We start from the raw sequence: 26,804 nt of genomic DNA, 5'->3' as shown, positions 1-26,804 counted from the left end.
TTTCCAGCAGCATAACAACAACAACAACAGCAGCAGCATTTTGCTTGTTGGGGAAGTAGATGGCAAAATTAAATTCATATATTAAGTTACTTCATTAGGCGAAATCAAATGAAGATGATCCAGCCGGCAGCTGAAAATGTGACATGTTGACATGGCGTTACGCTACCTTGTTTATTTCTGTGCATTTTCATATGTGACTTTGTTTTTACGTTGCACTCTTCATGGTGTCATTAATATTTTAACATAGCTGTTCCTGCAAACCGCTTAAAGAAAAATATTAATAGAAATAAAGATCTTCAGGTGTTGTTTTTATCTTTTTGTCTGAAGCGTAGCCAAAACATCTAAAGAAATGACTGTATGAACGCAGTTAGAGTGGGGATTCTTCTTCCTGGTTTCCAGTAATTAAGATCTATAATTACCCAAGCGCTGAGTCAAGAGGAAGCATCCCTAAAGATTTTGCATATACCAAAGGGTCCATTTACTGTCTGAAGCTGTCTGAATCTTAATTACCATCAGAGGGAAGTTTATGATCATTCATCACATTTAGTTTTAAAACACTGTATGTGCAACAACCCGTTTGCCTCCAGACAGCAAGCACAGTTGCATACAGCATGAAAACAACTTGTGTAAGAGAAGCATTGACAAAACAATCCTGATCTTTGGAGGAAAAAAAAAAGAAGAAGAAGAAGAAAGTGTTTTCAGTAAGCATGTTTCCTCAAAACAAGTTGAATTTGACATGGCACCATTATACTGTAACCTGGTTATTTGTGAATGACACATCAAAGTTCATAGATTTTTTTGGCAACAGCATTTACCACTTGAGCCTAAATACTGTAATGAGAGCTTAATGAGAGCCAACATACAGTTGGGTTCAGAATTTTGGTAGTTTTGCCACTAAACAAACAATGGCCAATTGAAGAGCAGACCTTCAGCTTTAATTCAAGGGGTTTTTACAAATGTTTTGTTATAACTGTTTAGGAATTACACCCGTTTTTATATACAGTCCACCATTTTCAGAGGCAGAGCTAGTTTCATGATTAACTGAGGCCCATTTCCTTAATATCTGAAGTGGATGCAAAGTGTTGAGTTTTTAATCCAATAGCCTTTCACTCCAATTTTAAATATGAAGCCCAAAGAGATGTCAATGCAAGTGAAGGAGGCCAGTCATTAGACTGAAAAACCATAATAAACTTATCAGACAGCAAAACCTTTGGCCAAGGCTTGAAAGACCACAGAAGACAACTAAAGTGCTTGATGACAGAATTATTTCCATGGTTAAGAAAAATAACTTCATGACTTCCAAGAAAGTCAAGAACTTGCCCAAGGAAGTAGGAGTAACATTGTCAAGGTCTAAATTCAAGTGATGGAATGTAAATACAGAATGTTAAACAACAAGGTACAAAGCACAGGTTACAGTCAAGGGCAGATTAGACTTTGCCAGGAAACATCTTAAAGAGTCTGCACAGTCCTTAAAAAAGTCATATCTAATCTTTGGACAGATGAAACCAAGGTGAACAATATAACTGGAAGGGGAAAGTATCAAGAAGTAGAGAAACAGCTCATGATCTGAAGTATACCACATCATCTGTCAAACATAATGGAGGCAATGTTATGGCTCAGGCACGTATGGCTGGCAGTGGAACGGGTCGGGAGTGTTTATTGATGATGTGACTGCTGACAGAAGCAGCAGGATGAATTGCGAAGCATACAGGGCTACATTCTCAGCTCAAATGCTGCAAACCCGATCAGAAAGCACTTCACGGTGCAAAAGCGACCCAAGAGTTTCTCAGGGTAAAGAAACGCGTACGAGCAAGTCAGTCGCCCGATTTCAACCCAACAGAGCTGCTCTGCTCAATTGTTAAATATAAAACTGAATGTGGAAAGACCAAAAAACAAGCAGCAACTGAGGAAACGCAGCACTGGATGACGTCCATAGGTTTTAGCCTTTGGGCAGTGATTGACTGCAAATGATTTTCATCCAAGTATTAAAAGCAATTTTTAAACATAAAATTATGTTATTCTGTCCATGAAAGTGGAAAAAGTCAATTTAAGAGGTTTTCCAGATGGATGATGTTTTTGTGGTTTCTTATTCTCACCTGTACCTATGCGTTGTCTGTATACAAGTGGAAAATAGCACTTGTATACAATACATCCTAAAACTCGATGACATACAAAGTAAACCAGCTTGTATGCAAGAATACTTTATGATGTCACGAAATAAGGCCTGAGTCAATGTCTCCCCTCTTGAGCTGTGGCCTGCAATATGACAGCGGCTCTCTCACCATGTCTTTCCTGCTCTCACCAGGCCATTTCAGTGCCTGACGTCAGTTGTCTTTTATTACATTTCTTCTGCATACCTGGCTGACATTCCACAAGTTACTCAAAGGTACAAAGAGAAATGTCACACATGACTAGAAACTGCACCGGTCCAGCACTTACAGCCTTTTAGTGCATATTCCTCTTCCATGTTCATCTTCCAGCTTGAACTACTTTAAAAACTAAAGCTTAAACCTTAAATTGGCATTAAATTACAGAAATCTTAGCCTGAGGTTGGATGCTGTTGTGGGATCTACTGAAGGTTTTTTTTAAAGCCATCTAAGGGACAGAGCAAGCATTAGGGAGGAAACATGGTTGCTGGTGGATACAAACACTGGAAGCAGAAAGTTTCCAGTCTAGATTTGCCAACATGAATGATCCAAATTATGATCCAGGATCGGAGAGAGAGCTGTATTATTTTCCTATGGACTCTGTCCAGTATGATCCAATGCTTAATAGAGAGGGGAGAGTGGGTGTGAACCATGTAATAGCAAGTCCTCTTTCCCCAGGGAAGTTACAGAAAACAATAGCTCCGATGGGCACGCTGTGTATACAGAGCCATCCTCTACGCAGGAGCCTCCCAGCCGAGCAAGAGAGCTGTGCAGCATCTCCATGAAATGAGACCATTTATCCAGTACGCAACACTTTCTACTAGGATGAGGACTAGAGGCGGGTTCAGAGCGGAGCCTGGCTTGCTCCTGCTCTTATCTGCAGTAGTAATTTAGCTCCACTAATGAATACCTGTTGAAGTGGTAAGCGCTGCAAACTAAAGAAAAGCCAAGCCAATTGGTCTGTCTATTCAAAGTCCATCAGCAGCGAAGAAGTCAGCGTCTATTTTATTAAAATAAAAAGAAACTGAGATGAGGTTCTTAAAGAAAAAGGCCTGTGATTTTCCATTTTCAACATTGTAATTGCAATAGCAAGCCGCTTCCTTTTGTCTCAAAACAAGCAACCTGAAGATTTAAGCTGTTGCCAAGAGGATTTTTCTGTATTTCCTGCCTGACATTTTATGAAACAAATGATAAAGAAAACACTCAGCAAGTTATTTCACAATGACATGAAAACATATATGTAACTCGAGGGCAAGACTGAATATGTGACTTTACTTCAATGTGATTCCCACTTGTGCCAAGAACATAAGAACTCTTTAAGAGCGTAATCGTGGACTAAACAAGAACATACAAGCTTAGAGAAAAGAAAGGGAAATTTAGCTTTTTTAAAAGAAACCAATAGCTCTTCTCACGGTTGGTCTCAAGAGAGGAAATTGCAGCATCTTAGATCTTTACTTCAACTTTTAAAAGAGAAAGAGAGAGAGGGGACTGTAATTTTGAAGCTGAGGAGGAACAGGAATATTCTTGTTTAAAGTGTGAGCGCGAGGATGCAGCCTCACACGGATGGTTATCTCCTTAAACTCGATGACATGCAAAGTAAACCAGCATGTTCAGATTTAAGGGACACAACCTGAAAATAATCTGAAGGGACAAAACTAAGGCTCATTGTACAACCACTTTCTGAGGCCAAGTTAATAATCGGTTCAACAATGAAACAGTCTTACTAGTTTCAAACTTTTGTGAGCAATTTTGTGTTAAAAACACTTCATAGGAAAACACAGCAAAGCTGATTGCTGTACAAGAAGGGCTTTATCTCTGTGGGCATGCCAAATTTCAGAGCGTTATCTTGCGTGGTGACCCGGTACGAATTTTCCAAGAAACCGAAGGGGGGGGGCACACAACTGGGTCAAAGTTAATTTCAGCTCTTTTAAAAATACACAAAAGGGTGCTTTAGGCCTTGTAAAATTGACCCTCTGTAAACATACAGATTCCCTGTAGAGGAAGCATGCACTGCCTGGGCAAAAGTGAACCAGAGGCACAAACGAACCAGTCTGAGAGAACAATACTTTGCTTATATTCTTCACACTCTTCTCCTCACCTTCTCCCTTTGAGTCTTTTTAAACAAAGCCAGCCCAAAGGTAGGACAGGTCATCTATTTGTGGGGCTGGACTTTTCATAACTACACAAGTGAACGCTCCTCATTAAGTCATCCTCTTAATGCTGCAAGAAAAAAGGTGAAACAAGCCTCCAGGAATGAATTTTTTTTAAAACTTCAGAATAGTATCAGAGGAACGAGAGCAAATATTAAAAGATTATTGATTATGTTAGCCATGAGATTAGTATTGTGAAGCCCTCTAATACTGAATGTTCCTCAGTAAAAGCTCTTGCAGTGAATTGACCCAACTTTGAGGACTACAGCCTGCAAATTCTGCCCTGTCATCATTATTATTATTTTATGTATTTTTTGAGGAAGGGGACTTTTAGCTCATGTGTTTAGTGTATTAAAAAATGAGATAGGAGTGAATAATAACACAATGGGTTTAAGTTTTAGCCTAGCTACAGTGCCTTTACATGGGTTGCTTTTTTGTTGCCCCACCCCCTCCAAAAAATAACTTTGTCACTTCTATTAAATAAGAAATAAATAAATTCTGCAGGTTAAATGTGAAACAATTAATACTACTGCTATCCACAGATACGACGCCCTCTAGCTAGAGTGCATTTATGGAAGTATCAAGCTAGCTGTTCACATGCATGAAGAGCTGCTCAATGAAAGCAGTTATTTTCCAGCACGTAGACCATAACGTTATTAACGTTCGTTTACGTCTTCGGCATAGCCCCAGCGGACGGGGTCATCGCTCTCGGGGGAGGTATTCCTCTGACTGCCCAGGTCACAACACCGCCCGGCTAGAATTGGCCAATTTACCAAAGGCGAAGAACTCAACGCAGCTCAGGAGAAGGAGGATGCCTTCTTTCTGTTCGGTTAACATCTGAATGGTACAAGCTTGCGTTCATCGTTCTAACCCCTGCGTTTAGAGAGAGCTCACGGGGAAATTCAAACTGACGGTTTACATGTAGCTAACAGGCTAAGGATCACATACCAATCACCTCGTGTAGCTCGTAATCATCTTTGTTGATGGACCAGGGTTGGGAGCTCAGGTCCTCCGACATGGCTGAGGGATCCGCTGGGGCAGGACTCTCTGTGTGTAGAAAGGTGGTGAATCCAAAAAGCGGGCGTAAAAATTAGTCAAAGTAATCCAAACAGGACTAACAAGAGCGACACTTCCCCTTCTTTGCAAATCCTGCAGCACTCCTGTCATTCCCAAAGTTTGACACTAGCCTAGCAGCCCCGCCTACCGCATTCCTACTGAGAAAATGTGGCCCTTCCTGGCGGACATATTGAGTGTGGCACACATCGACGTTAAGCGCTGCGGTTCGGAAAACTGCCGAATCAAGCCGAGTGCTTCCGCCACACTTTTAATGGCGGACCCCACGCGACATCGCCCCAGAGTTTGCCCTTACAGGTTTAAGTTCAACTTATTATCTCAATAGAAACCACTTCTTTTCCACTAAAATTAGCACACTATGCTTCTACCGATTCATCATATAATATAGTTTGAGTGGCGTACAGTGTGAAAACATCAAACCAACAAGCTAGGCAGCTCAAACACCTGACAGGGCAAAATCAGGGATTAACATTCTCACAGAGCGGTCTGTGAAAGGAGGCGTGTTGCTCCTGGAAGAGCCTGCCTCTGATTGGACAGAACCACGTATGCTGCTTTCTGATTGGATGTTCGCGCATTTACTGTAAAGCGTAGGCAACCACAGCATTCCTTACCGCATTAGAGACCTCTGGTGGTTTATTTTATGCCATACAGGATTTGCACAGTCACAACAAATGCAGGGAAACTAAAGGCATATTTAATTTTATAGTTCCATATTATTAATTTTTTATTAAAAAAAAAGAAAGAAAGACTTTGAATAATACACCACGTTAACTTTATTCATTTATTTTAAAAAACATTATTTTAATTGGTCTAAAAAGAGCATTTTAAAAACACAAACTCAAAAGTAGAGATCCCACAGTAACAGAATTGCTGCACAGAAAGGCAGGTGTCAGCTGTCAGTAGAACTGAACTTGTGAAAGTATCAGAGCCACAACAGTTCTTCCTCTTTAAGCTTCAATTTCATGAACAAGTTTGCTCATAAGAGGAAGTGACAAAAGAATGTACCCTTCTCCTCAATGCAACACACATAAAATACAAAATAGGTCCACACAAAACCCCTGTCAGAAATGGAAATCTCATAATATGATAATGATTGTACACTGAGAACTTTGCTGGCGTTGGATACTACTGTGCGGTCTCACTTTCATAATGACAGTGTGCAGGAATCTGTGTCGTCTCCAAAGGAAGTGCAAGTTGAAGCAGTAAAATATATACATACAGTGTAATCATGAGATTCCTCCAGTGCTGCATTTGGCCACTGTCCAACATAATCTTTTAATGGAATAACAAAAAGGCACTTTGAAATATGATTAACCGCCTGCTCCACAGTTATGGCAGCGACAGAGCTTTGGCAAGTCGAGTCCAGAACCACGCCTGCGTGCAAGGCCGGGTGTAGTCACAAATGGTGAGGAAGCGTAAAATGCTGGGGAAGGGCTTTGTCATCGGCTTGTAGATCACTGGAATCAGGCGTTTACTTCGAGCTCCTGAAATAGAAAAAAAGAATATAAATGGTTAAGCTGCATGCATAAGCCAGAAAAACGAGCACAGGGTTGTTTAATATAAAATATTTATATATGTGTGTGAGCATTACCAGGACAAAGGCTGAGAGCAAACTTGGTCTGAAAGTCACAGGCATCGCTGTCGAGATATTCATCAGAAATCACCACCACCATCCGTTTACACCTGCGTGCAAGGTCACATATTATAGTCAGTTGCAAAAACTGTGCGAGCAAGAAAACAGAGAGATTTCAGGAAACATGACTGGCTGAGAATTGGATTTCTTCTTTCAAGTGACTTTCGATATCTGAATTTCAGATGAAACTGACGTTAGTTATGTCTGGCTTTCTAAACCATCTCTGAACTTTCCACATTTCATCCACACACACACACCCACGAATACACAGATTATAAACCAAATGGCAGACAGGTCTGAACCACATCCTGCGCTAGTGCATGCTTGATGGCTGCGCCTGTTGGTAAATGGTAAATGGACTGGTTCTTATATAGCGCTTTTCTACTCTTCTGAGCACTCAAAGCGCTTGGAATTCGTGTTGCATCTGAATAACAAATGCAAAATTGAATTGCAAAAAACAAAACAAAACAAAAAAAAAAAAACAGTAAATCAGTATCATGTAAACTGCTTTTTTTGTACCATAATGACCTACTTGGAGTTTCAGACTCACACCTGGCCCCATAACATTATTCGCTTAATCAATTTTTCAAGTTAAAATTAGAACAAAACAAAAAAAACTGAAAAGACCAAACAAAAACCAGGTTAGTATATGTGTCAGTGTCCCACCTCTTCTCGATGAGTTCACTAGTGATGGTCCACACGCAGGAGCCCGGGAGGACATCTCTGTCGAACACACACAGTTTCAGCTTGTAGTCCGTCTGCTCCAGCTCACGGATCATTTCGTGGACGAACGCAAAGTCGCTCTGGCAGTAGCAGATGAAGGCATCAAACATCTCGGGAACCCCTGGATTCAAAACATCTTGATTCAACTCAATGGTTAAAGTTTCACACAAACACACACACAGAGGGCCATTAATCAGAAACATCTCACATCACTGACACAACATAAAACTCGTAGAGCAAAGTACATAAGAATAATAAGAAAACCACAAGGCTGCGGAGGAAAAGGAGCAGCGAGGCCGTGTAGCAGTGCACGATTACTGCTTCAGATAAATGGTCAGATGAAGAGACAAGTGACAAGTAGGAGGGGTTTTTTCCCCGTGTGACAGTTCACCACAGAAAACACTCGAACAAACAAACAGTTACAAAGTCTCGAAGTTTCGAACATATAACAGATTCCCATGAGTCTGTGCTGTTTAATAAGGAAAAAAAAACACATAATAAGTTGATATTAATAAGCATTGTGAATTTAGAAGGAAGCCTACATTTACAAAGTGAAGGAAATCATTATGCAAATACAGTGATCGCTGATGTAGCTGGTTAAGCTGCAATCAGTTAAAACTAATGCATATAGGGCTGCAGAACTTAACCATATCAGCCAAATGTAGCAGAATATAGCATCAGATTTATACTGGAACTACTTATTACTCCACTACCTACATCTATGCTGAATGAAGCTTATATATACATATAGATTAAGGTAATCCTTTAAAAGAGAGCTTTTCAGTGACACTGGCAGTAATACTGCACCCATGCTCAAGATAAGCAGTGATTAGAGGACATGTGCTGAGTCATTTACGCTGTGTCTTTGAAGCGATATTATTCATGCTAATGGGAGTTTCTTTAAAAGATATTTCGACATAATGTGTGCATATATGTATGCATATATATAAATTGTAAGTTCATACAAATGCTCACCTTCAGGGTCATCATCCACAGTGATCCCAGACCTCTCAGGGGTGCGAGGGACACAGCTGTCGACCTCAGGAACCTGGAGGGGGGGTTCAGCTTTCTTTTTAAGATTCGCACAGTACTTCCGGACATCCTCATCTGGGAACCAAACGGCGCAAAACGGCACACATGAGCGCAAACATCCAGTGAGTTCAGGGAGATGCTTTGGGAATGTGGGTACAAACGCATCAGCCTCGACATGTAACTGTGTTTAAACTCAGTTATTACACTTACACTTACGCATTTGGGCAAATATTGCGAAAGACACTCTCTTAGTCACGAGTGTAAGGTCTATTTAAGCAACACTGGAATTCATTGTTAATAATTTCCTGAAGCAGGCGACAGGGACAAGATGGGGTACAAAAGCAAGCATGCGTTATGAATAAGCACAAGTTATGACTGGTCCTAATCACTGCAAAAATCAATCCTAATCGACGAGAGGCATTTATTTATTAAAGACAAGTGGATTTAAGTGGAATGGCAGTAACGCACCTATCAGTGGTCGCAGATCCTCCACGATGTCTTCTCTGTCCAGCTCCGAGAGCATTGACAACAACTTCCCCACTGACGTGTCTGTGGTCCGAGCCTGCCAGTCCTCCAGAACCGTGCAGGTTGGGTTTTTGGACACTTCGTAGTTCTTTATTTCCAGGTAGTTGAAGCCCATGGCCTCTGCGAGCGCCATCCAGTCCGCTGCTACCGTGTGCTTGGGGTTCAGATAAAGTCCCAGCTTTTTCCTCACGCTCATGTTTAGCGCAACGAGAGGAATCTTCTCCAAGTCAACTTGCGAGTCGGCGCAAGCCATGTTCCAAAAGTTTCCGGTTAAGTTAACGGAGTTTTTTGTAAGTTATAAGTAAGAAAGACTAAACATTATAACGATAGACGTGATTTGAAATGCTGTGTTGCCTCGGAAGTCTACAGCACAACATACCTGACTGAGGAAGTGAAGTCTTTGCGCCGGAGTGCGTCACAGACGGGGGGGGTGGAGATGTGCTATTTACCAAGTGGAGCTAACAACCCAAAGTGCGATTCTTTTTTTATTTTTAAACCACCGACATTATTGTTATTACTATTACTCCTGCGACCACAAGGGAAGCGAGCTTATCAAGGATGACTGAAAGTTCTCACCGGAGCGAGCTGCACAAAAAATAAATAGACATGCACGTTTTCTGTTCCCGTTTACTCTCATCTGTATTCATAGCTGCTCAGAAAGAGCGGACTGACTTCCTTGCTCTGATAAATGGAGGTCAAGATTTAGTGCACCAGATAGCAATTTTAATATAGCCGTTTTGTAACCATCACACATAAAGCAAAAACAAAGTATAAACTGCACAGAAAACCTGCAAGAACAAAGTAACAGTAATCTGTTCAAAACATGATCTCAGGTCATTACAGGTGATTCTGAATCATAACAAAACCACACTGTGGTTTTTCACAGTCGCTGCATAGCCGGAAACGCAGCGAAGGATCCATAGAAGGCCCTCGATGTTGCAATTTTCTACAGAACCGATGGCCTGATCAGTGAAGTTAAAGCACCGTAACGTGTGCTTTCTCAAATCCTCATTCTTCAGCTTCCCTGAATCAATACATCAATGTGCCAGACAGATTTTCATGGAAACGGTTCAAGATTAAATCAGTGAAGCCTCCACGTATTCACAGGTTCTTGCTTCTGGAGAAGTAGAAGTCGATGCCTCTGTCCCGATGCTGTTTGGGGGTGTGAGATGGGCCTTTCTTTCCTCTTGGTGAAGGTCCTGTGCCACCCTAAAGAAAGAAAGGATAAACTTTTTTTTAAAAAACTGTATGAACGAAAATAGTGAGGTAACAGTGATGTAAAAATGTCATTATTTACACACAATTAAAAATAAAATAAGGAAGGAAATGTAGAAATTTGTTTTCAAATACATCTCTGGGATGGCAAGATATTTCAATGGGCAGAAAAAACACAAAAACAATGTTATGTCACAAATTCTATTAACATTTTTTTATTTTCTAAAAAAATACAATGGAAGTGTCGACCTCTTCTGATTTTAATAAATGAAGCACTTTAAGGGGAAGTGTTTCTCTTGTTGCGGAACTGGTAACAATGTGACAAGGGGCCCCAAATAGACTGGAGCAGCAGACGAGTTTCTATTTACTGAGATATAAGGGTATGTTATTATTTATGGAAAAGTTTAATTTAAGTTTAGATAAAGCTGAAGAGTAACATCTAGTAATATAGTAGATACATCTAGTGGGGTAAAGGCCCAATATAGGCCTTAGAGCTGTAGCAGATTAGAAGTACTAAATAAAATTTAGTTGAAATACTTAAACTAGAATGTACAAACAATAGTGGAGTAAGTCTATTTATATCCAAGCGCTTTTATTTGCAGCAGTTATGGGTTAATCACTAATATAGCAGCACTACACAATCACACTAGCTACTTCCCTTCCCCCAGACACCCACCGCTTTCTTGTTAATGTGTCTGCTCCATTCAGGTGCCGTGACGATGGGAGCGGGATAGGTGTCGCCGAGGGTCACATGAGCGTGGGCCAGCACAGCGGTGCTGAGTGCCCAGGGTGTGTGCACATCACCTCCTCTGATATTCTGCAACTCTGGAACCCAACGCCGGACGTAATCTCCCTGAAAGACAAACGCAAACCGATGAGTCAAAACTGATTTCCTCACATTTTGTCCTATTTTTAATCTCAATAATAAAGCAGCAAAGCCTGCACAACAGGTGACTCAGCAGTTTTGTCTTGAAGCGCAAAAGGTGAAGTTTTAGACAAATGTCAAAAGGAAATGAAACGGTTTTTATTTCGTCAAACGAACATTATTGTCATAGTCGAGGCCTTGTTTGATCATGTTGAACTTCCTGTTCTCTCTGGGGTCATTTCCAATCCCAGCGCTGTATAGCCAGTTGCCATAATTGCTGCAGACATCGTGGTCGATCTTTGGAGGGAACATTTAAAAAGATGAGTTTTGTATTAACATCCGAACATTATATTCTTAAACAACTAAGCTTTGAAATAATGTATAAAGATAATAAACAACTACTGCTTACCAGAAGGGACTCAAACCACTCAGCTCCCATCCTCCAGTCAAGGCCCAGATCCTTTGTGAGGAAGCTAGCAACATTTTGACGTCCCCTGTTGGACATAAAGCCAGTCGCTGCCAACTCCCTCATGTTGGCGTCAACGAAAGGCACTCCGGTGCGTCCCTCTGTAAGTTCCAGTTGCACATAAATCCACCTTTATATTCATATACTATACGTACTGTTTCAGTTCAAAGAATATTTCATGCAGGAAGAGTGAAGAGCACAAACCTTTCCATGCATCAAATAGCTTCATGTCCTTTTTCCATGGCACAGATTTATCTTGAAGTCCTGAGTTGAAGTCACAGTAACATGAAATATACCTTTACTGCAGACAACAACAATAATAATACAAGTAACATAAAAACATCAGCTTCCTGTACCTTTGACCTGAAAAATCCTATTTCCGTACTTCACACTCACAAACCTGAAGTAGTCCCTCCACAAAAGCTCAAAAATGACCCTGTAGGACAGCAGGGAAGCTCATCAGATAGGGAAGAAATAAAATATGACAAATATAGATTTTCATATATATCACCAGCCTGTGTGCTCACCAATATGTGCTCTGATTAGCTGTCCGCTCCTTCTCGTACTGCTTGATCTGATGATAAATATATCTGGGTGAAATGCAACCCATTGCCAGCCTGCAGAATACCAAAGCCGCACCATTAGACAGAATTACAGGAATTACTTCAATGAAATATTAAACTCCGTGTAGCAAAGTGGAGCAGAGCGGCAGTGATACATTTGTACTCACCAAGGTGAAAACTTGGTGGAATAATCCACACCGATTAAACCGTTACGAGTCTCTTTGTAGGTTGCAACTGCATCCTTCAAAACAGACATCATGGAGGATCTTTAATAGATCATCTGGGATTTTTTTTCTCCACAGCTTTCTAAACAGCAGCTCATGTAAAACACACGTTGCACTCACAGTGTCCCAGAAATAGTGTTTAAGTCTGACCAGGGCCTGACTCTCCCCACCGCTGCAGAGGAAGGCTGAGCGAGGATCAGTCACAGGCTCTGGAAGGGGAAAAGCGTTTCAGCATTAGGCTTCTTTAGAGATAATAAACATCCTGAATCATAAATACATAGAATAAATGTGCGGACATTTGTCTTGGTGGATTGTTCACCTGTCTGTTGCAGGTCTTCTGCTGTAGGAATGGCTCCTTCCTCGAGGCCTGGGGGAAGGGGATTTAGCTTCTCTGGGGTTGAGAAGACCGGCCTCACCCTGCCCTCACTCTCCACTGCCTTTCTGAACTGAGTGTACACATCGGGAAGCCTTAAAACAGAGGGAAATATTACAAGGCACTTCTTAACCTGCAGTGTATCTTTCACAAAAAGGGTAGCTTCCTCTCTATATCTGCTTTCACACCTGGACATGTGGGGGAATGGAAGATCATCTCTGTGGTACAGTGTAGAGCCCCAGCAGGTATGAACTTTGACCTTCATCTGTGCACACACATCTTTTACCCTTTTCTCCACATTCAGCTCTTCTGAGGTAACCTGTAGAAAAAACACATGAAGGTGAAAACCACGCTCCAATCACCAGACAGCATTTTTGCTGTTATCTGTAATATGAGAGAGCACCTCTTCGTGGAAAGCCACACTACTGACAGAGCCCAGTTGCCTGATTAGGTCTGCAACTACCTCCTCTGGCTTACCCCGTCTCACAACGAGATTGCTGTCAAACACACACACACACACACACACACACACACACACACACACACACACAAAATAAACACAGAGACACACATATATAAGCCTCATTCCATGCCAGGCAAGCTGCATCCTGGGTAGAGTGCTAGTTGACAGGAAAAAGTGATGGGAACAGTGTGTGCAGAAGCAATGCTAATATAAACATAAACCGCTGTAAGTCCAGGTGCGTCCTGATCCTGTTACTCATATCAATTCAATCCTAGAAAGCCAAGGCCAGTGTCTTCACTGAGTTTACAATAACATAATACAAAAGTAAACTTATCTCTTATAAACCTTTCATAGAGACTGTGAGTTAGCGACGGTGTAGCAAAGGCGAAACTGGACAGTGGGGTTAGGTAAAGAAAAAAGAACAATCTCATGAGTGATAGTTTTATTACCTGCCTTTGTTGATCAGTGTGTTTCTGAGGTCTCTGATACTCTCCAGTAAGAAGCGCAGACGGAAAGGCCCAGTCTTTGGTAAGCTGTAGTTGTAAGTGCCCACATAGTGTCTGGGGTCGAAGCAGTACAGCGGGACTATGTGTTCAGCGTTTCTTTGGGCCCAGTGGAAAAGCTGCATATCGAGCATACAATAAACATACTGCAGCAATTACATGAAACAGCACATTTGATTTTATGATAGAAACACCTTTTACTATTGATATGGATGGTAGAGGTGGGCTTGTTTCTGTCCTCTAAGTAGCCTACAGTGTGTGACCCACTGAATTGTGTTAAATAAATACATTTTGTGTGCTTTTGCAGTGTTTTTCTATTTGCTGTGCTTTCTCAAGTTACTGTAGATTTAACCACTCAGTACCACCCTAGATATGGCTACTTTGTGAAAAAAAAAAAATTTAAAAAAAAAATTTAAAAAAAAAACGAAAATTGAATTTAATATTTAAAATTCCCTGAAAGTTAGCAAGTATGCTCATTGGTCTTTTGTTTTGTTTTCTTGGTTCTGGTTATATATATATATATATATATTATATATATATATATATATATATATATAATATAGATGTCCACAAGTTTGTAACGAGATGAAGCTTGTTTGTCCAAGCTTGTTCTCCACAGAAAAATTGGGCAGAGATAAGTCCAAATTTGGAATTTATTTTCGAGTAAGTCGAAGTTTCGAGATACGTAACTCGAAATTTTAAGCTATCAAGTCAAGATACTAACTCGAAATTTTGATTTATTTATGCAATTTTTGCAGCTGCGAAAATAACCTTCGATACGTGTTAGATACTTAAAACAGGATAGGGGTTAAAAAGCAGTCCAGTTTAAAAATTAAAAGTGTGTAATCATTAGCTTTGGGGAACATGCTTTTATTCTGGAGGTCTTGTACCGGTAGTAATATCGCTGTAACGTGCCTGCAGGCAATATTGGAGTTACTGTAGTTTTAATGTCGACGTTAATATATTTAAACAATTTCTTTAATGTCGTCAAATAAACAAAGCCTTAACATGCGAAGTAATCATCTTTTTTTAAAAACATTTAAGTTTAACAACGTCGCACTTTTTTCTACAAACTCATGTTCTTACCTCGTTGTCGTGGAGACGCAAGTCGTTTCTTAGCAAACATATTACTGTACGGGAGGAAGACATGTTTGCTTTGTTTCCACTACAGCAGCAATAGTCTTGTTTTAAGCACTGAGGAAGAGAGACCTCGGTGCCAGAGAGTTGTACCTCCCGGGTTAGCCGCAGTTGTCTCTTCGGCGGCTCCTCTCTGGCAGTCACGTTTTCAGACACGACGTTACAAAACAGCAGGTTTTGTAAGGTGGTTTTCTAACAGCTGCTCCGACAGTGTTGGTGTTAATCGTTTTTAGTCAAAATTATCTAACTATTTATATTGTGTAATTTTCAAATTAGGCTTTATACTGACTTTAAAAAAAAATAATAAAAATAAATAATCATATTTCGTATTTTCTTTGGATAACTAATAACTAAGCCACCCAGGCAAAAGAAAAATAGAAGTATATCACGTTATAACGTGAAAAGTTTATTGCCTTTTCTTATTTGAACAACATAATATCGTTATTGAAAATATGGTCCGTTCGTACAATATAATATTTATATGGTCAGATTTGAACGTGATAAAAGCATATTGTAATAACGTATATTATATTGTTCAAACGTCAAAAGTTTATTGTACAAACATTTATTTACAAACATGAAAAGATCTTGTTAGAACAATAAAACGTTATAAGAAGCATGGCCATCCAGTGTTGAAAAGCTTTTTCTTATACCGTCTTTATTGAAAATATGGGCACGGTCGAGTTATAAATTTATATATATAAGTATTTATATATACAAAAAGTAATATATATCAATAAATTAATATATATATATATATATATATATATCATATACATATATATATATATACATATATATATATATATATATATATATATATATATATATCATATACATATATATATATATATATATATATATATATATATATATATATATATATATATATATATATATATATATATATATATATATATATATATGTGTGTATATATATATATATATATATATATATATATATATATATATATATATATATATATAAAATTTTAAATTACGCCTCTATTTTTCCTTTCAGAGTTACCGTGTAATAGGGATGTGTCTGTTATAACCATAAACTATTATTCAGTTAGACTGACATATAAAAACAACAAAATAATATAAACGTAGGGCACATTTAGAAAAGGTTCAGTCATTTAACTGAGCCTCTCGCAAATGAAAGCGCAAAACCCCCAGGTGTCTACACCCATAGCCAAGGGGTCCACAAAATAATTTATAAAGCTGTTCTGTAATATATAAAAGTACATATCAATAGCTGGAAATCATTTATTACAGAAACAATCACGCTGTGTCCTTTACTCCCATCCACTTTATCTTGGTGCCAAAAGAAACTTCTGACTTTGATAGATCACATCACATGTGCCCAGTAAGAATACATATGTAAACAACACAAATAGTAATAAGCGTAATACCCTTAAAGTTACGATTATGAAGGGATCCATGGAGAATTTTCTTCTTCTTTGTAAGTGGTTTGGAAAAATTTGAGAACCCGTGATCTAAATAGAAAAGAATTAAGTGGGTGAAATAAAATGCACACTCATGGCCACTTTATTCCTGTCCAGCTGCTTGGAATGGAAACATCTAGTCAGCTATGTGGCTGTTATTCATTTAAGGATGGTCAAGAAGACCTGCAGGAGTTCAAACTGAGCATCAGAATGGGGAAGAAAGGCTGTGGCGTGGTTGTTGGTGCCCGACAGGCTGGTCTGAGTATTTCAGAAACTGCTAATCTACTGGGATTTTTCCACACAACCATCTCTACTGTTTACAGTTATGGAAGACCATGCTGAGTGCTACTCTTGACAAAAAAGAACAGCAAATTGAACCTGCAGTTCACACAGTAGAAGATTAGAAAAATGTTGCTTGGTCTTATGTGCCTCAATTTCTGTTGATATTTTGATGACAGGGTCACAATTTGGTGTAAACAGCATGAAAGCATGGATCGAACCTGCCCAGCAGTTAAGGGCAGTTGTGGTGTAATGGTGTGGGGGATTTTTTGGTACACTTTTGGCCTTTTTGAGCATTGTTTAGATACCACAGAGTATTACTGCTGACCACGTCCATGCCTTTATGACCACAGTGTACTCATCTTCTGATGGCTGCTTCCAACAGGATAACACACCATGTCACAAACCTCAGATCATCTCATCCTGGTTTCTTAAACATGACAATGAGTTCACTGTACCCAAATGGCCTCCACAATCACCACATCGCAATCCAATAGAGCACTTTTGGGATGTGGTGAAACAGGAGATTCCCACCATGGAGCTACAGCTGCATAATCATATACCCAATAAGAAAGTTGTTGGTAGAGTCCAAAAGAAGATATCAATTTCAGCATTCAACCATCCATCTGTCAATCGCGAGATCACAACTATAAATACATACATTAATGGAAAAAAATGTGGCAAAAAAGTCAGACTTTTAATTCAATTTGCAAAATTATAAAAAAACCATTCTGAAACCGTCTTAAGACCTTCAATTTATTAAGTTAAATGTACAAAAGTTCAATGACTTGATACATTTCATGTTTCAAGGCTTTGTCATTCAGACCAAACAAACTCCGTCCCATTCGAAAGCCTCCCAGTCTGTTCATCCTGCCTACCTTCTCTTAAAAGAGGCAACCATTCATTCTCCTGTCTAAATCACAGTACAATCTACTGTATAACGTAGCTATTTCAAATAGATTTTGTTTATAATGTAAAAAGAAATTTCATACAAAAGTGCAGAACAATATGTATGTACAGTATAATCTTTTGTTGGTTTTTCCATATAAAAGATTTTCAGCAAATCCTGCGTGTGCTTTCTACTAAACAGCTGCTCGCCTTACAAGGAAGCTCTCTGCTTTGGCAGTGAACATTTGTGTTTGCAAGCAGACTCAGGTAAGGCACTAAGAAGGGTTAAAAAGATTGGATCATCATTCTTTTAAGTGCCTGTGTGTTACAGCAAGTCACGACACCTCCGACATCGATCCCCCACCCCACAGTTAAAGTTTCATTTCATCTCCACTTTAAAGAACACATCATTCTGCTCCATCCTTCCAACTCAATGTTTTGTTTTTTTTGGCAACTTGTAATAATAGACTCCGCCTCACATGACGTCACAGAGACCTCGGTGTGCCGTCAAAGTCATTAAAAGACCCATTCGAGATGGCGTGGAAAGCTAAATAAAGGCATGGGGTGAAGTTACAGCAAAAATATAAACAAGACGCTTCCTTCGGTCTAATTTCACAATCTTTAAAAAAAACAAAACGTGACGTTAATGCATCCGATTTGGTCTGTGCAGTGTACTGTGCACAAAGCTGCCATAACACAGGAAAGGCTATATGGGGCTCTGAGGTGGCAAAAAAGTCAGACATGACTAATACTGCACATTTTCTAAAAGTTATCGAAAGGTTTCAGTCTCTGCAACGTTTCTTTGGCCACTTCTGAATGGAACAAGGCTCGCTGCATGGGAGGATGGAATGACAACAGTAGTGTTGGTATTGCTTAAGAGACATTGCACACGAATGCACAAAAATAGTTTGGTTCTTCTTTTTCTTCTTTTACACTGGAACACAATTCGCAATAATATATAAAAAAAAAATGCATCAAATAGAAAAATATCTCCTCGTCTGATTATCCTGCACGTCGGAAATGTTTCAATGCATGATATCAAAAAGTGCAACATTGACAATCCTTCCTAAAATGGGGTTGTTTTTGTGAGTGCTTATGAAGGCAGGGTACTGGTGACCCTCGCAGACATTAGAAAAGACATTCTTACTTACAAATTCTTATTGTAAGGCGTTGGCAAAAAATACATTTACATTTTGTTTTTCTAGAATGACAATAGACATCTCATCTGCTAGGATGACTTTATATGCATCATAGAAAAATATTTTACCATCTTAATTCTACCCACAGCTTTCTTTAGGCTGATGAGAAACTTACAGTACGGTCACGTGTGATCAATGTAATCACAATTACGTCTCCTCGATCCCGAGACGCTGTCCTGCAGCAGTAAGTGGGTGTAAAGTGAGACCTAAAGGTTGAGACGCGACACTTTGCTCTAACCTTGGTCACTCTTCCTGCGCTTGTTAAAAGGACAGCAGTCTGGAGCTTGTGAGACTGCCTTCTTGTTAGTGCCCTCCTGAGGGAACACCATGCAAAACCTCAGAGGACTCTGGAGGTCTTGACAGCAGTCACCCTTCCCTCTCAGGGAATAGTCCAGGTGGAGCAAGTAGGATGCAGGAGTCTCGACAAGGCAGACACTAGTGGTGGATAACAGGAAGTTGGGAGTGGTACTGAGCCCTGGAGCTTGGTGACGAGGGGAGGGGGCCCTGGGGATGGGACGGGCCGGAGAGGAGGGGATGCACCGGGGCCACGGAGGCCTCACAGGCAGGGAAGGGGAAGGGGGTCCACAGGAGCTCAGAAGCTGCCCTGAACGAACGGGTGGCTGAGCAGAAAGTCTGCAGTGGGCCTCCACTTCTCCTCCACAAACACCTGCCGCAGGAAGTCCCTGCAAGCCTCAGACACGCCCTCGGGAAGCGTGGGCTTTGTAGGCTGGGTGGCGATCTTAAAAATGGCTGCCATGGCTTCGTACTCGGCCCACGGGGGTTTCTGGGTCAACATCTCAACAACGGTGCAGGCGACACTCCTGAAGGAAAACAGCACAGCAGGAAAAATGATTTGAATGGAGTTCGGCTTGTGTCTATTGTCTACCTTGCACCTCCAACTGTTGTGTCAAATACCAGAGTTAACCCTTTGACACTCGCCCAAATCCAAACAAACTTATTCCAGTATTGTATTCTTTCTCTAAAGCTTGGAGCAGCCAATCGCGCCCTAGAACAAAGGGCCCAAAAACTGCTGAATCTCACACAAATCTACATGGAAGACACACAAGTTAATACTGTTTGGCAATGCAGTGATACATTAGTATATCTGGCTTCTTATCAACTCTGTAAGTAAGCGCGCTCTCTTAAAAAATTGTATAAAGTGCTCTAATCTATCGGCACATACGGCCCTTATTTAAAGTTCATATTTATGTGAGTTTCTGAAGTAGCATGTAACTGAAAGGTGTCTGTTTGTTCATTTATTCCATTTATTACTCGACTGTATTTCTAATTTCAACGCCTCAGTGTGTTAAATATCAACAGTATTAGTAAACAGAGTGCATATCGCAGCAACTGATAACAATATCATTTATTGCTCAAGGTCATTTTATTGTTTTTGCTTTTACAGCGAGAGTAGCAATCTGATATTGTTCGCCCCTTCAATCAATACAGTTCTTTCTAATAATTTCCTTACCACACATCAGCTTTCCTCCCATATCCCTCCCCGTTGATGACTTCAGGGCTCATCCAGTAGGGGGTGCCAGTGACAGACTTGATGCCTGTACCAGACATGCAGATGGTCTGGATACGTTTGCTGGCTCCAAAGTCTCCCAGCTTCACGTTTCCCGAGGAGTCTCTCAGGATGTTAGCACCTGGTGGATCGAAACAAAACGAGCTTGAAAGTATTCAGGACTCTCCCGAGAGCTGTCAGACGCAAAGGGACGCTGACAATTTGGAGTTGCAATTATTGTTTTGGGTAAAAAGTGACTGATGCCAGCAATTCAAGCTGACGGAAGAAGGCGAAAGGTCTTGACTGTTTGGGTAACTGAATACTGGCAGACTTATTTTTTAAAAGCATATCTTTCAGCAGTCTTTATACAAATCCTGCGCTTAGTCAGCTACGCCAAACAGGGAAGTTTATCTTTCTTTCACTTTTCTCACACTGAGGAAAAAGCCTCGTTGGGTTCAGAAAATTAAATACTAAATAAACTGTCTGCTCCACAAGAGACACATGGAACCTCAACACCCTTTCTCCTCCTATCTTAGTAATTTTCCGAGTGTAGCTCTGTCTATCCCATTTCCTTCAGCCACGCCGCTTGTTTGATCAGTGACTAATGTGCACCACTCGCCACTCACCCTCCACCCCCACCAAAGAACTGGCAGGCTGCAAAAGAAGAAACTTGGAGGCTCAAACTATAACCTTTACTTTTTACTGCCCCGAGCTGCTTCTTCCACTGCCTGCACGTTTCCTGTACGTAGGACGACAGGTTCTCTGATAATTCCAGCCTTTGCAAATAAATTCAGAGAAACTTCCAGCTGGTTCGGAGTGAATGTGGACGTGCGTGTGGTGCCAAGCTTAAGTCCCTTTTTTTTTTACTGCAAAAACAGAAATGTTCTGTGGTGAGATGAGCACACCGTATATTACACGTGCAGAGCCTTTTTGAGTGGAAAGATCACACCCACATGTGCTCTTCATAGAGCCCTGCCTGGTCCTGTGAGACCGACTATCTTTTTCCCCCACCAGACAGTATATTCCCCTCTTTCTTGGCCGCCGCTTAACGACCCAGTAACTCCCAAAGCTGTGGGCAGCCAAACCAAAACCTTTCCGTCCGGTGCTGAGCATTTTTAGAACGGCCAGTTTCACCAGCACGAAGCCTAATATATCTCAAAGGGAAGTTGAAAATAGCACATTTTTCCAGGCACGCTCTGCAGACGACGAATGACCAAATGAGGAAATGTCAGCCCGAATCAAAATGAATGAATCTGTAGTTTTGACCCCCCCTATTGCAGCAGCTACTGCAATAGGACCCCATTGAAGAAAGCATTTCCAAGTGTGAGTGTTTATCGGTTACAAATCCAATTAAAATCCAACCTTGACCTTTTTTCTAGCTTGCGGTTTCATTTACCTTTGATGTCCCGGTGTACAATCATGTTGCTGTGCAGGTAGGAGACTCCTTGGAGGATCTGCCTGGTGTATCTCTTCGTCACCTTCTCCGTCAGGGCTCCGTAGGCTTTTAGCTGGTCTTTTATCGAGCCCTAGAGAGACAAACAGAAAGACTGTGAGCGAATGAATGGATGTGACGGACACGCACGTGGGAAATTAGAGACAAATCTACATACAGTTAGTTTTCTGGAAAACGTGGGTGTTCCAGCTAATTTGTTTGGTGGTTTTTTGTGAAAGCAGCCTCTAAGCCAATTCTCAAGGCCCAAAACCAAGAATGTAAGCGTATAACGTGCTGACAGAAGTCTGTTGACTGACTTTGAGTCCAAACTGCACCAGTGAGCTGCATTTCCTTCAATTTCCTGTTTTCCGCTCCTCCTGGGGACACGGCAGGAGCTAAGACCTGATCCTGTAACACCTGTGACGCACTCTTGGACTCGCGGTGAAAACAAAACCTCTGCCTCCTCACTTTCAGCTGTCAACGGGACACCTTAGGAGCTCTCGGGGTCTCTCCGAGGGACACACGGCCCTCCCTCCCTCGGGCCACTAAAGTGTTATCGGTCAGGCGCAGCAGTGAAGCCGTGCCACGCAGCCACACAAAAGCTTGGCTCTGTCACCTCCCGTCTTGCTTCTGCCAACTCTGGCGAAACGTAAACATTTCCAATTTCCAGACAATGTGTGACTAAGACACTCAGCGTCTCTGGGAAATAAAAAAAAATAGCTCAGGAAATATTAAAAACAGGCTCGGGGACAGGGTCCGCAGGCGACAGTAGCTCATTAAAGTTGCTCATTTAGGGAGAATATGATCTCATAAAATGAGCTGTTCTGCTGACATCAACCGTGCGGAGGACATGTTTGTTGACAGCTGGTGACATTTCTAAATAGATTCTAGCAGATGTGGCTGGTAAGGGTTTGATTTTAATGTTTGTGTTAAAATGTCTCAGTACCTATCTTTACAGCCAAACCAAGTCCGGCGCGCACATTCTCAGACGTTAATTGTTCTTTCAAAATTTAAGGGCTTGCTCGAGTGTGATTAAATTGACTTAAAATGTCCCGCAGAATACGCACCCCGGGCATGAACTCGACGAAAATGGTGAGTTTTCTCTGGTCGAGGTCCCGAAGGCAGCCGTAGTACTGCACAATCCTCTCGTGACGCAGATTCTTCAGCAGCTGAATCTCACACTCCAGAGCATTGACTTCCTGCAGAAAAAAACAAAGTTAAAGTCTTCAATTTATTAAAAAAAACCCATCTTATGCCATCAACTTCATGCAAATCCAAACAGTTTTGAAATATTTCCCCTCACCTTGCTGGTTTCTTGACAGTCGGGATCAAACGGCACCTGCTTGGCGGCCAGCTCGCGGCCTGTGTCGGCATCGTAGCAGAGGTAGACCTCCCCGAACGCTCCTCGCCCCAGCAGCTTTCCCTGTCTCCAGTTGACTGGCGCCCGAGGTGCTGCAGAAATGACACGCCAGACTATGAAACCCCCCCCTCAGTAATTAATTTTTTTGCTAAGCCTCCTAAGACAGCCAGCTTCTCTGTGATATACTGATCTGAGAGCATGTTTAAAAAAAACCAACAAATAAAAAAACGTCAAAATCCACCGATCACACATCAGCTTCACCGAGACCAGACGTTAAGCGCACCGCAATTTGTTAAATCACTCCCACTGCAGACCCTTCTTAGACTGGGGAAACCCCAGATATCACAGTCAAGCAGTGGAACCGCAACCCACCGACAGACACACAAACTGTGAAAGCCTAGAAAGCTCATCTGTGCAGCTCCCATGTTCTCAGGCTCAGACTCCGGGACTTTGTTTTGGAACCAGCAGGCTTCTCTGTGGCTGCGTTAGACTGTTTGGTCGCGCGTGGGTGAGACGGACACCAGAGACCGACACATCGACCACAGACTTATGAGCCAAGCTTTGGTATTATGATGAAGACAGTTTCTGGGCAGGATGTATAGACTAAATGAGGACAGATGTGATTAGTGAGCCCGTAAAACGGCTTAATTTGGACAATGCGGGGGGAATTCTGCCTGCTATGACATACAGTATGACAACTGTACATTACGTCTACTCCCATTGATATCTATTATACATTATAATGCATCTGTTTAAGGAAGATATAACCCTGAAATAGTGGAACTGCAAAAGTTTTACCTTGAATCATTGAAATCAGTCATTCCTCTGTTTAAATTAAGAACCATCTGATCAAAGTGGAAGTGAACAACACCGCAAAGGCGACAATCAACAGTTTAGTCAACACATAATTATGTGGAAGCTATTTTTCTCACATTTTTCAGTCACTTTCACACTAAAATACTCCAGTTTCAGCCTCTCTGCTGTGAGGATTTTCTGCTTTTCTCTGTTTTATGCGATGAGAATGCAAGTATAGTATTTTTTTTTTTAAGTGGCTGCTTAGTTTTCAAAGACTAAATGCCTAATATTTAATCAAGACAATGATCAGCACCTGTCCACTAACAGTTGGATTGCCCGTGTCCATTTTTTGTATTTATATTCAGGTCATCGATGGCAATTGGTCACATGAGCCAAATACACAACTATTACAGATTATTTTACAGTGTTGAGCACATGTTCCCCTGTTTCAAAAGATTTCAAGTGATTCACTTACACTTGGCTGTACCTCGCTGGGAGCTTTTGCCCAGTGAGCGCAGGTCGCTGTACTGCAGCGTGCTGTCTCCATTATAGCTTCGAGTGCGGCTGGAGGGAACCAGCTGAAAAAGGTTCTCCTGCGGCATGAAGCTCCGCGGAAGTGTCCTACGTCCTGAAAACACATAAACGAACATAATCAGACTTGTCATACACTTTACTCTTGATTGCATTGTGAATCCGTTTTCACACAGTTAACTTCACAGGTGCAGTGCACAAAGTCTGCTCTTGGCCGAGACTTGAGGCCAGCCAGAGCAGAGTGCCTTTCGCCACTCCATCCCACTTCCCTTCAGACAGGAAGCAGGGCGCTGTGTTTTTATACAAGCTTGGGTTCACCGCAGGGAAACGTAAATCACTGCTAGCCAAGGTTAGCCTCTGAGTAAGCAATTACTAGCAGCTGCCTGAAACAGCGAGCCAGCAGTTCGTGTAATAAATCTCCACGAGGTGCAAAGAAACTCTCTAAAAGAGGAGAATAATATTTCAAAATGTCTTGTTTAAAAGTAAGAAATATGCATCTGAAGTTAGAAGACTGAAAACACTGCAGGACAAAGAGTGGTCTGTGTCCGTGTTGTTCTTTAGACATTTGTTCTGTTGTTATTTCTGTGTAACAGCGCTGTTGTAATTGTTCAAGCAAAGCTGGTTTCTTACTATCTCCGTAATCCTTGCTGCGATTTGGCAACTGGAACTGGCGTGGGAAAGTCCCTCCTTTTCCATGACGACCTGAAAAGAGAGGATTGAGGCAGAGAGAGGTGTCAGCAAGCAAAATAATTCAAGCCTCGACGATTAGTCTCGCATTACACCCAAATTACAGAAACAATGCTTCTTGATTCACAGTTATGTGTTTATCCACTTTTTAAGTCTAATAATGGCGGTTTAAATGCTTGGAAGTGCACTCAGACAATGCATTCCCTTTTTTGCTCATCCCTGATGTGTCAAATCAAGCTGTGAAGCAGCAGAATGGAACGTGGCTCTTTGCACGCTGAACGGGGCCGCCTCCCTGCAGCCAATGTGGAAACTGAAAGCAGCTTGCGTGTGCTAGCTTAGCATTAGCTCTGAAGTGGAGCAGTAACTAAAGGCGGGGTGTGTGTGGGGGGGGGCCTGACGCATGAGAGCACTGACACTCACCCCCCCCTCTCACAGCAAACACACAATAAACGGAGAGGAGCGGAGCCACTTGGAATTGAAAGCAGCTGTTCTGTCAGATGACTGCCTCCCCTCATGCTGTTTTTGTGGCTGTATCCCATGGATACCGGAGTTATTTTTTGTGTTTGGCAGAGTGGGATGGAGAGGAAAAATCTACTCACAGGGAATGGTAAACAAATACTGTAGCCCTCAGCAGAAGGGCCACACAGCTTTACATCTGGGAGGGTGGTGCGTGTGTGTGCAAGCACGTGCTTGCGTCCCCAAGTGGGTCTTCAAGTTCTGCTGCAGCTACGGTATGACGTTCCTTCATCGGCACAGACAATGTGCAGAACTCCCTTTTTTCATTTACAGCATGGGGGGAGGTGAAAGGGGAAAGAGAAATGGCCAGATTGAGAGAGCCAATGCAGCTTCTCTGTTCACGAGGGCTAGTGTGGCTTTATCTCTCATCCTGCTTCATTTGATCTGCCTTCTGAAGGAAAAGAGGACAGACCGGGACCCCAGGGACAGAGGCGAGATGAGCAGGGGGCCATTGAGAAGAGAGGGGAAGTGATCATGCTGCGGCAGGGCAGCAACATCTATTAAGAGTGGAGTTTGGGATGAGAGATAAGATGGGATGAGGTAAAACAGAAAAAGGCAGTGAATAGAGGGGTCTGCACAGGAGGAGTGTACGGAAGATAGCAAAGGAAGAGACGCAGTACTATCTTACTTCACCACCTCATCAGACTTAACCGAGATTCAACACAACCCATTGTTCATTTTAAGTATATACGTACAGATAAAGCCCTAAAATAATATAATCTCCACTTTCATTAGCGTTCTCTTCAAGGGGAAACATTTTAGATAAGCGAGAGCCTCTCCTGTAAAACTGACTGTGGAGCTGTAAGAACCACAGCAAAAAGTAAGAACAGACAAAGCTTCCAAATAACGAACACGCTTTTTACACCTCTCTTTGTTTGGCAGCTGGGGGCTGAGAAGAAGACATTTTTAGAACTGGAGAGAAACTGCTGCAAGACTTGTCCCCACTTACCTTTGTATTCGAAGTTGAGGTTCAGATAATTATTGTCACGGGTGTTCTGTGAGTAAGGAGGGCTGAAATGACAGAAAGCAAGGAGGGAAAGTTGAAAAAAAATTGGCTCTTTTAGTTGCT

At 41.5% G+C, this 26,804-nt stretch overlaps 4 protein-coding genes across 6 annotated transcripts in view; all 4 read right to left on the bottom strand.

Moving 5' to 3' along the window:
* oxsr1b (oxidative stress responsive kinase 1b) overlaps positions 1 to 5,735 on the bottom strand; it is a 41,790-nt gene extending 36,055 nt beyond the window's left edge. Inside the window, exon 1 of one of the 2 annotated variants that reach the window (XM_031732480.2) lies at positions 5,246 to 5,735. In XM_031732480.2, the coding sequence (XP_031588340.1) occupies positions 5,246 to 5,315 (70 nt within the window). In that variant the 5' untranslated portion in view covers positions 5,316 to 5,735. The remainder of the gene's footprint in view (positions 1 to 5,245) is intronic. The other variant, XM_039617258.1, reaches the window with a different exon arrangement.
* A 389-nt stretch (positions 5,736 to 6,124) lies between these two features.
* myd88 (MYD88 innate immune signal transduction adaptor) lies at positions 6,125 to 9,858 on the bottom strand. The gene is made up of 5 exons (XM_031732479.2): positions 9,228 to 9,858; positions 8,703 to 8,834; positions 7,671 to 7,848; positions 6,963 to 7,054; positions 6,125 to 6,855 (listed from the first exon to the last, which is right to left on the bottom strand). The coding sequence occupies exons 1-5, from the start codon at positions 9,535 to 9,537 to the stop codon at positions 6,701 to 6,703; spliced, it is 867 nt and encodes a 288-aa protein (XP_031588339.1). The 5' UTR covers positions 9,538 to 9,858; the 3' UTR covers positions 6,125 to 6,700.
* Positions 9,859 to 9,985: 127 nt separating this feature from the next.
* On the bottom strand, positions 9,986 to 15,323 carry cry-dash (cryptochrome DASH). The gene is made up of 14 exons (XM_031732478.2): positions 15,043 to 15,323; positions 13,903 to 14,075; positions 13,394 to 13,487; positions 13,179 to 13,309; positions 12,937 to 13,085; positions 12,738 to 12,826; positions 12,561 to 12,634; positions 12,358 to 12,447; positions 12,187 to 12,266; positions 12,035 to 12,094; positions 11,774 to 11,931; positions 11,542 to 11,661; positions 11,176 to 11,352; positions 9,986 to 10,493 (listed from the first exon to the last, which is right to left on the bottom strand). Exons 1-14 carry the CDS (start codon positions 15,103 to 15,105, stop codon positions 10,386 to 10,388), a joined length of 1,566 nt encoding a protein of 521 aa, XP_031588338.1. The 5' UTR covers positions 15,106 to 15,323; the 3' UTR covers positions 9,986 to 10,385.
* A 2,237-nt stretch (positions 15,324 to 17,560) lies between these two features.
* The window catches only part of map3k22 (mitogen-activated protein kinase kinase kinase 22), a 39,913-nt gene continuing 30,669 nt past the window's right edge, over positions 17,561 to 26,804 (bottom strand). For both annotated transcript variants that reach the window (XM_031732477.2, XM_031732475.2), the window contains exons 11-18: positions 26,685 to 26,746; positions 25,163 to 25,234; positions 24,477 to 24,629; positions 23,150 to 23,298; positions 22,914 to 23,045; positions 21,811 to 21,940; positions 20,379 to 20,556; positions 17,561 to 19,728 (exon numbers count right to left, since the gene is read on the bottom strand). In XM_031732477.2, the coding sequence (XP_031588337.1) occupies positions 19,500 to 19,728; positions 20,379 to 20,556; positions 21,811 to 21,940; positions 22,914 to 23,045; positions 23,150 to 23,298; positions 24,477 to 24,629; positions 25,163 to 25,234; positions 26,685 to 26,746 (1,105 nt within the window). In that variant the 3' untranslated portion in view covers positions 17,561 to 19,499. The remainder of the gene's footprint in view (positions 19,729 to 20,378; positions 20,557 to 21,810; positions 21,941 to 22,913; positions 23,046 to 23,149; positions 23,299 to 24,476; positions 24,630 to 25,162; positions 25,235 to 26,684; positions 26,747 to 26,804) is intronic.

The sequence above is a fragment of the Oreochromis aureus genome, linkage group 9 (genome assembly GCF_013358895.1).
Source record: "Oreochromis aureus strain Israel breed Guangdong linkage group 9, ZZ_aureus, whole genome shotgun sequence".
Classification (NCBI taxonomy): Eukaryota; Metazoa; Chordata; class Actinopteri; order Cichliformes; family Cichlidae; genus Oreochromis; species Oreochromis aureus.
The sequence above is the reverse complement of the archived record's forward strand: the minus strand, read 5'-3'. Positions and strand labels throughout refer to the sequence as shown.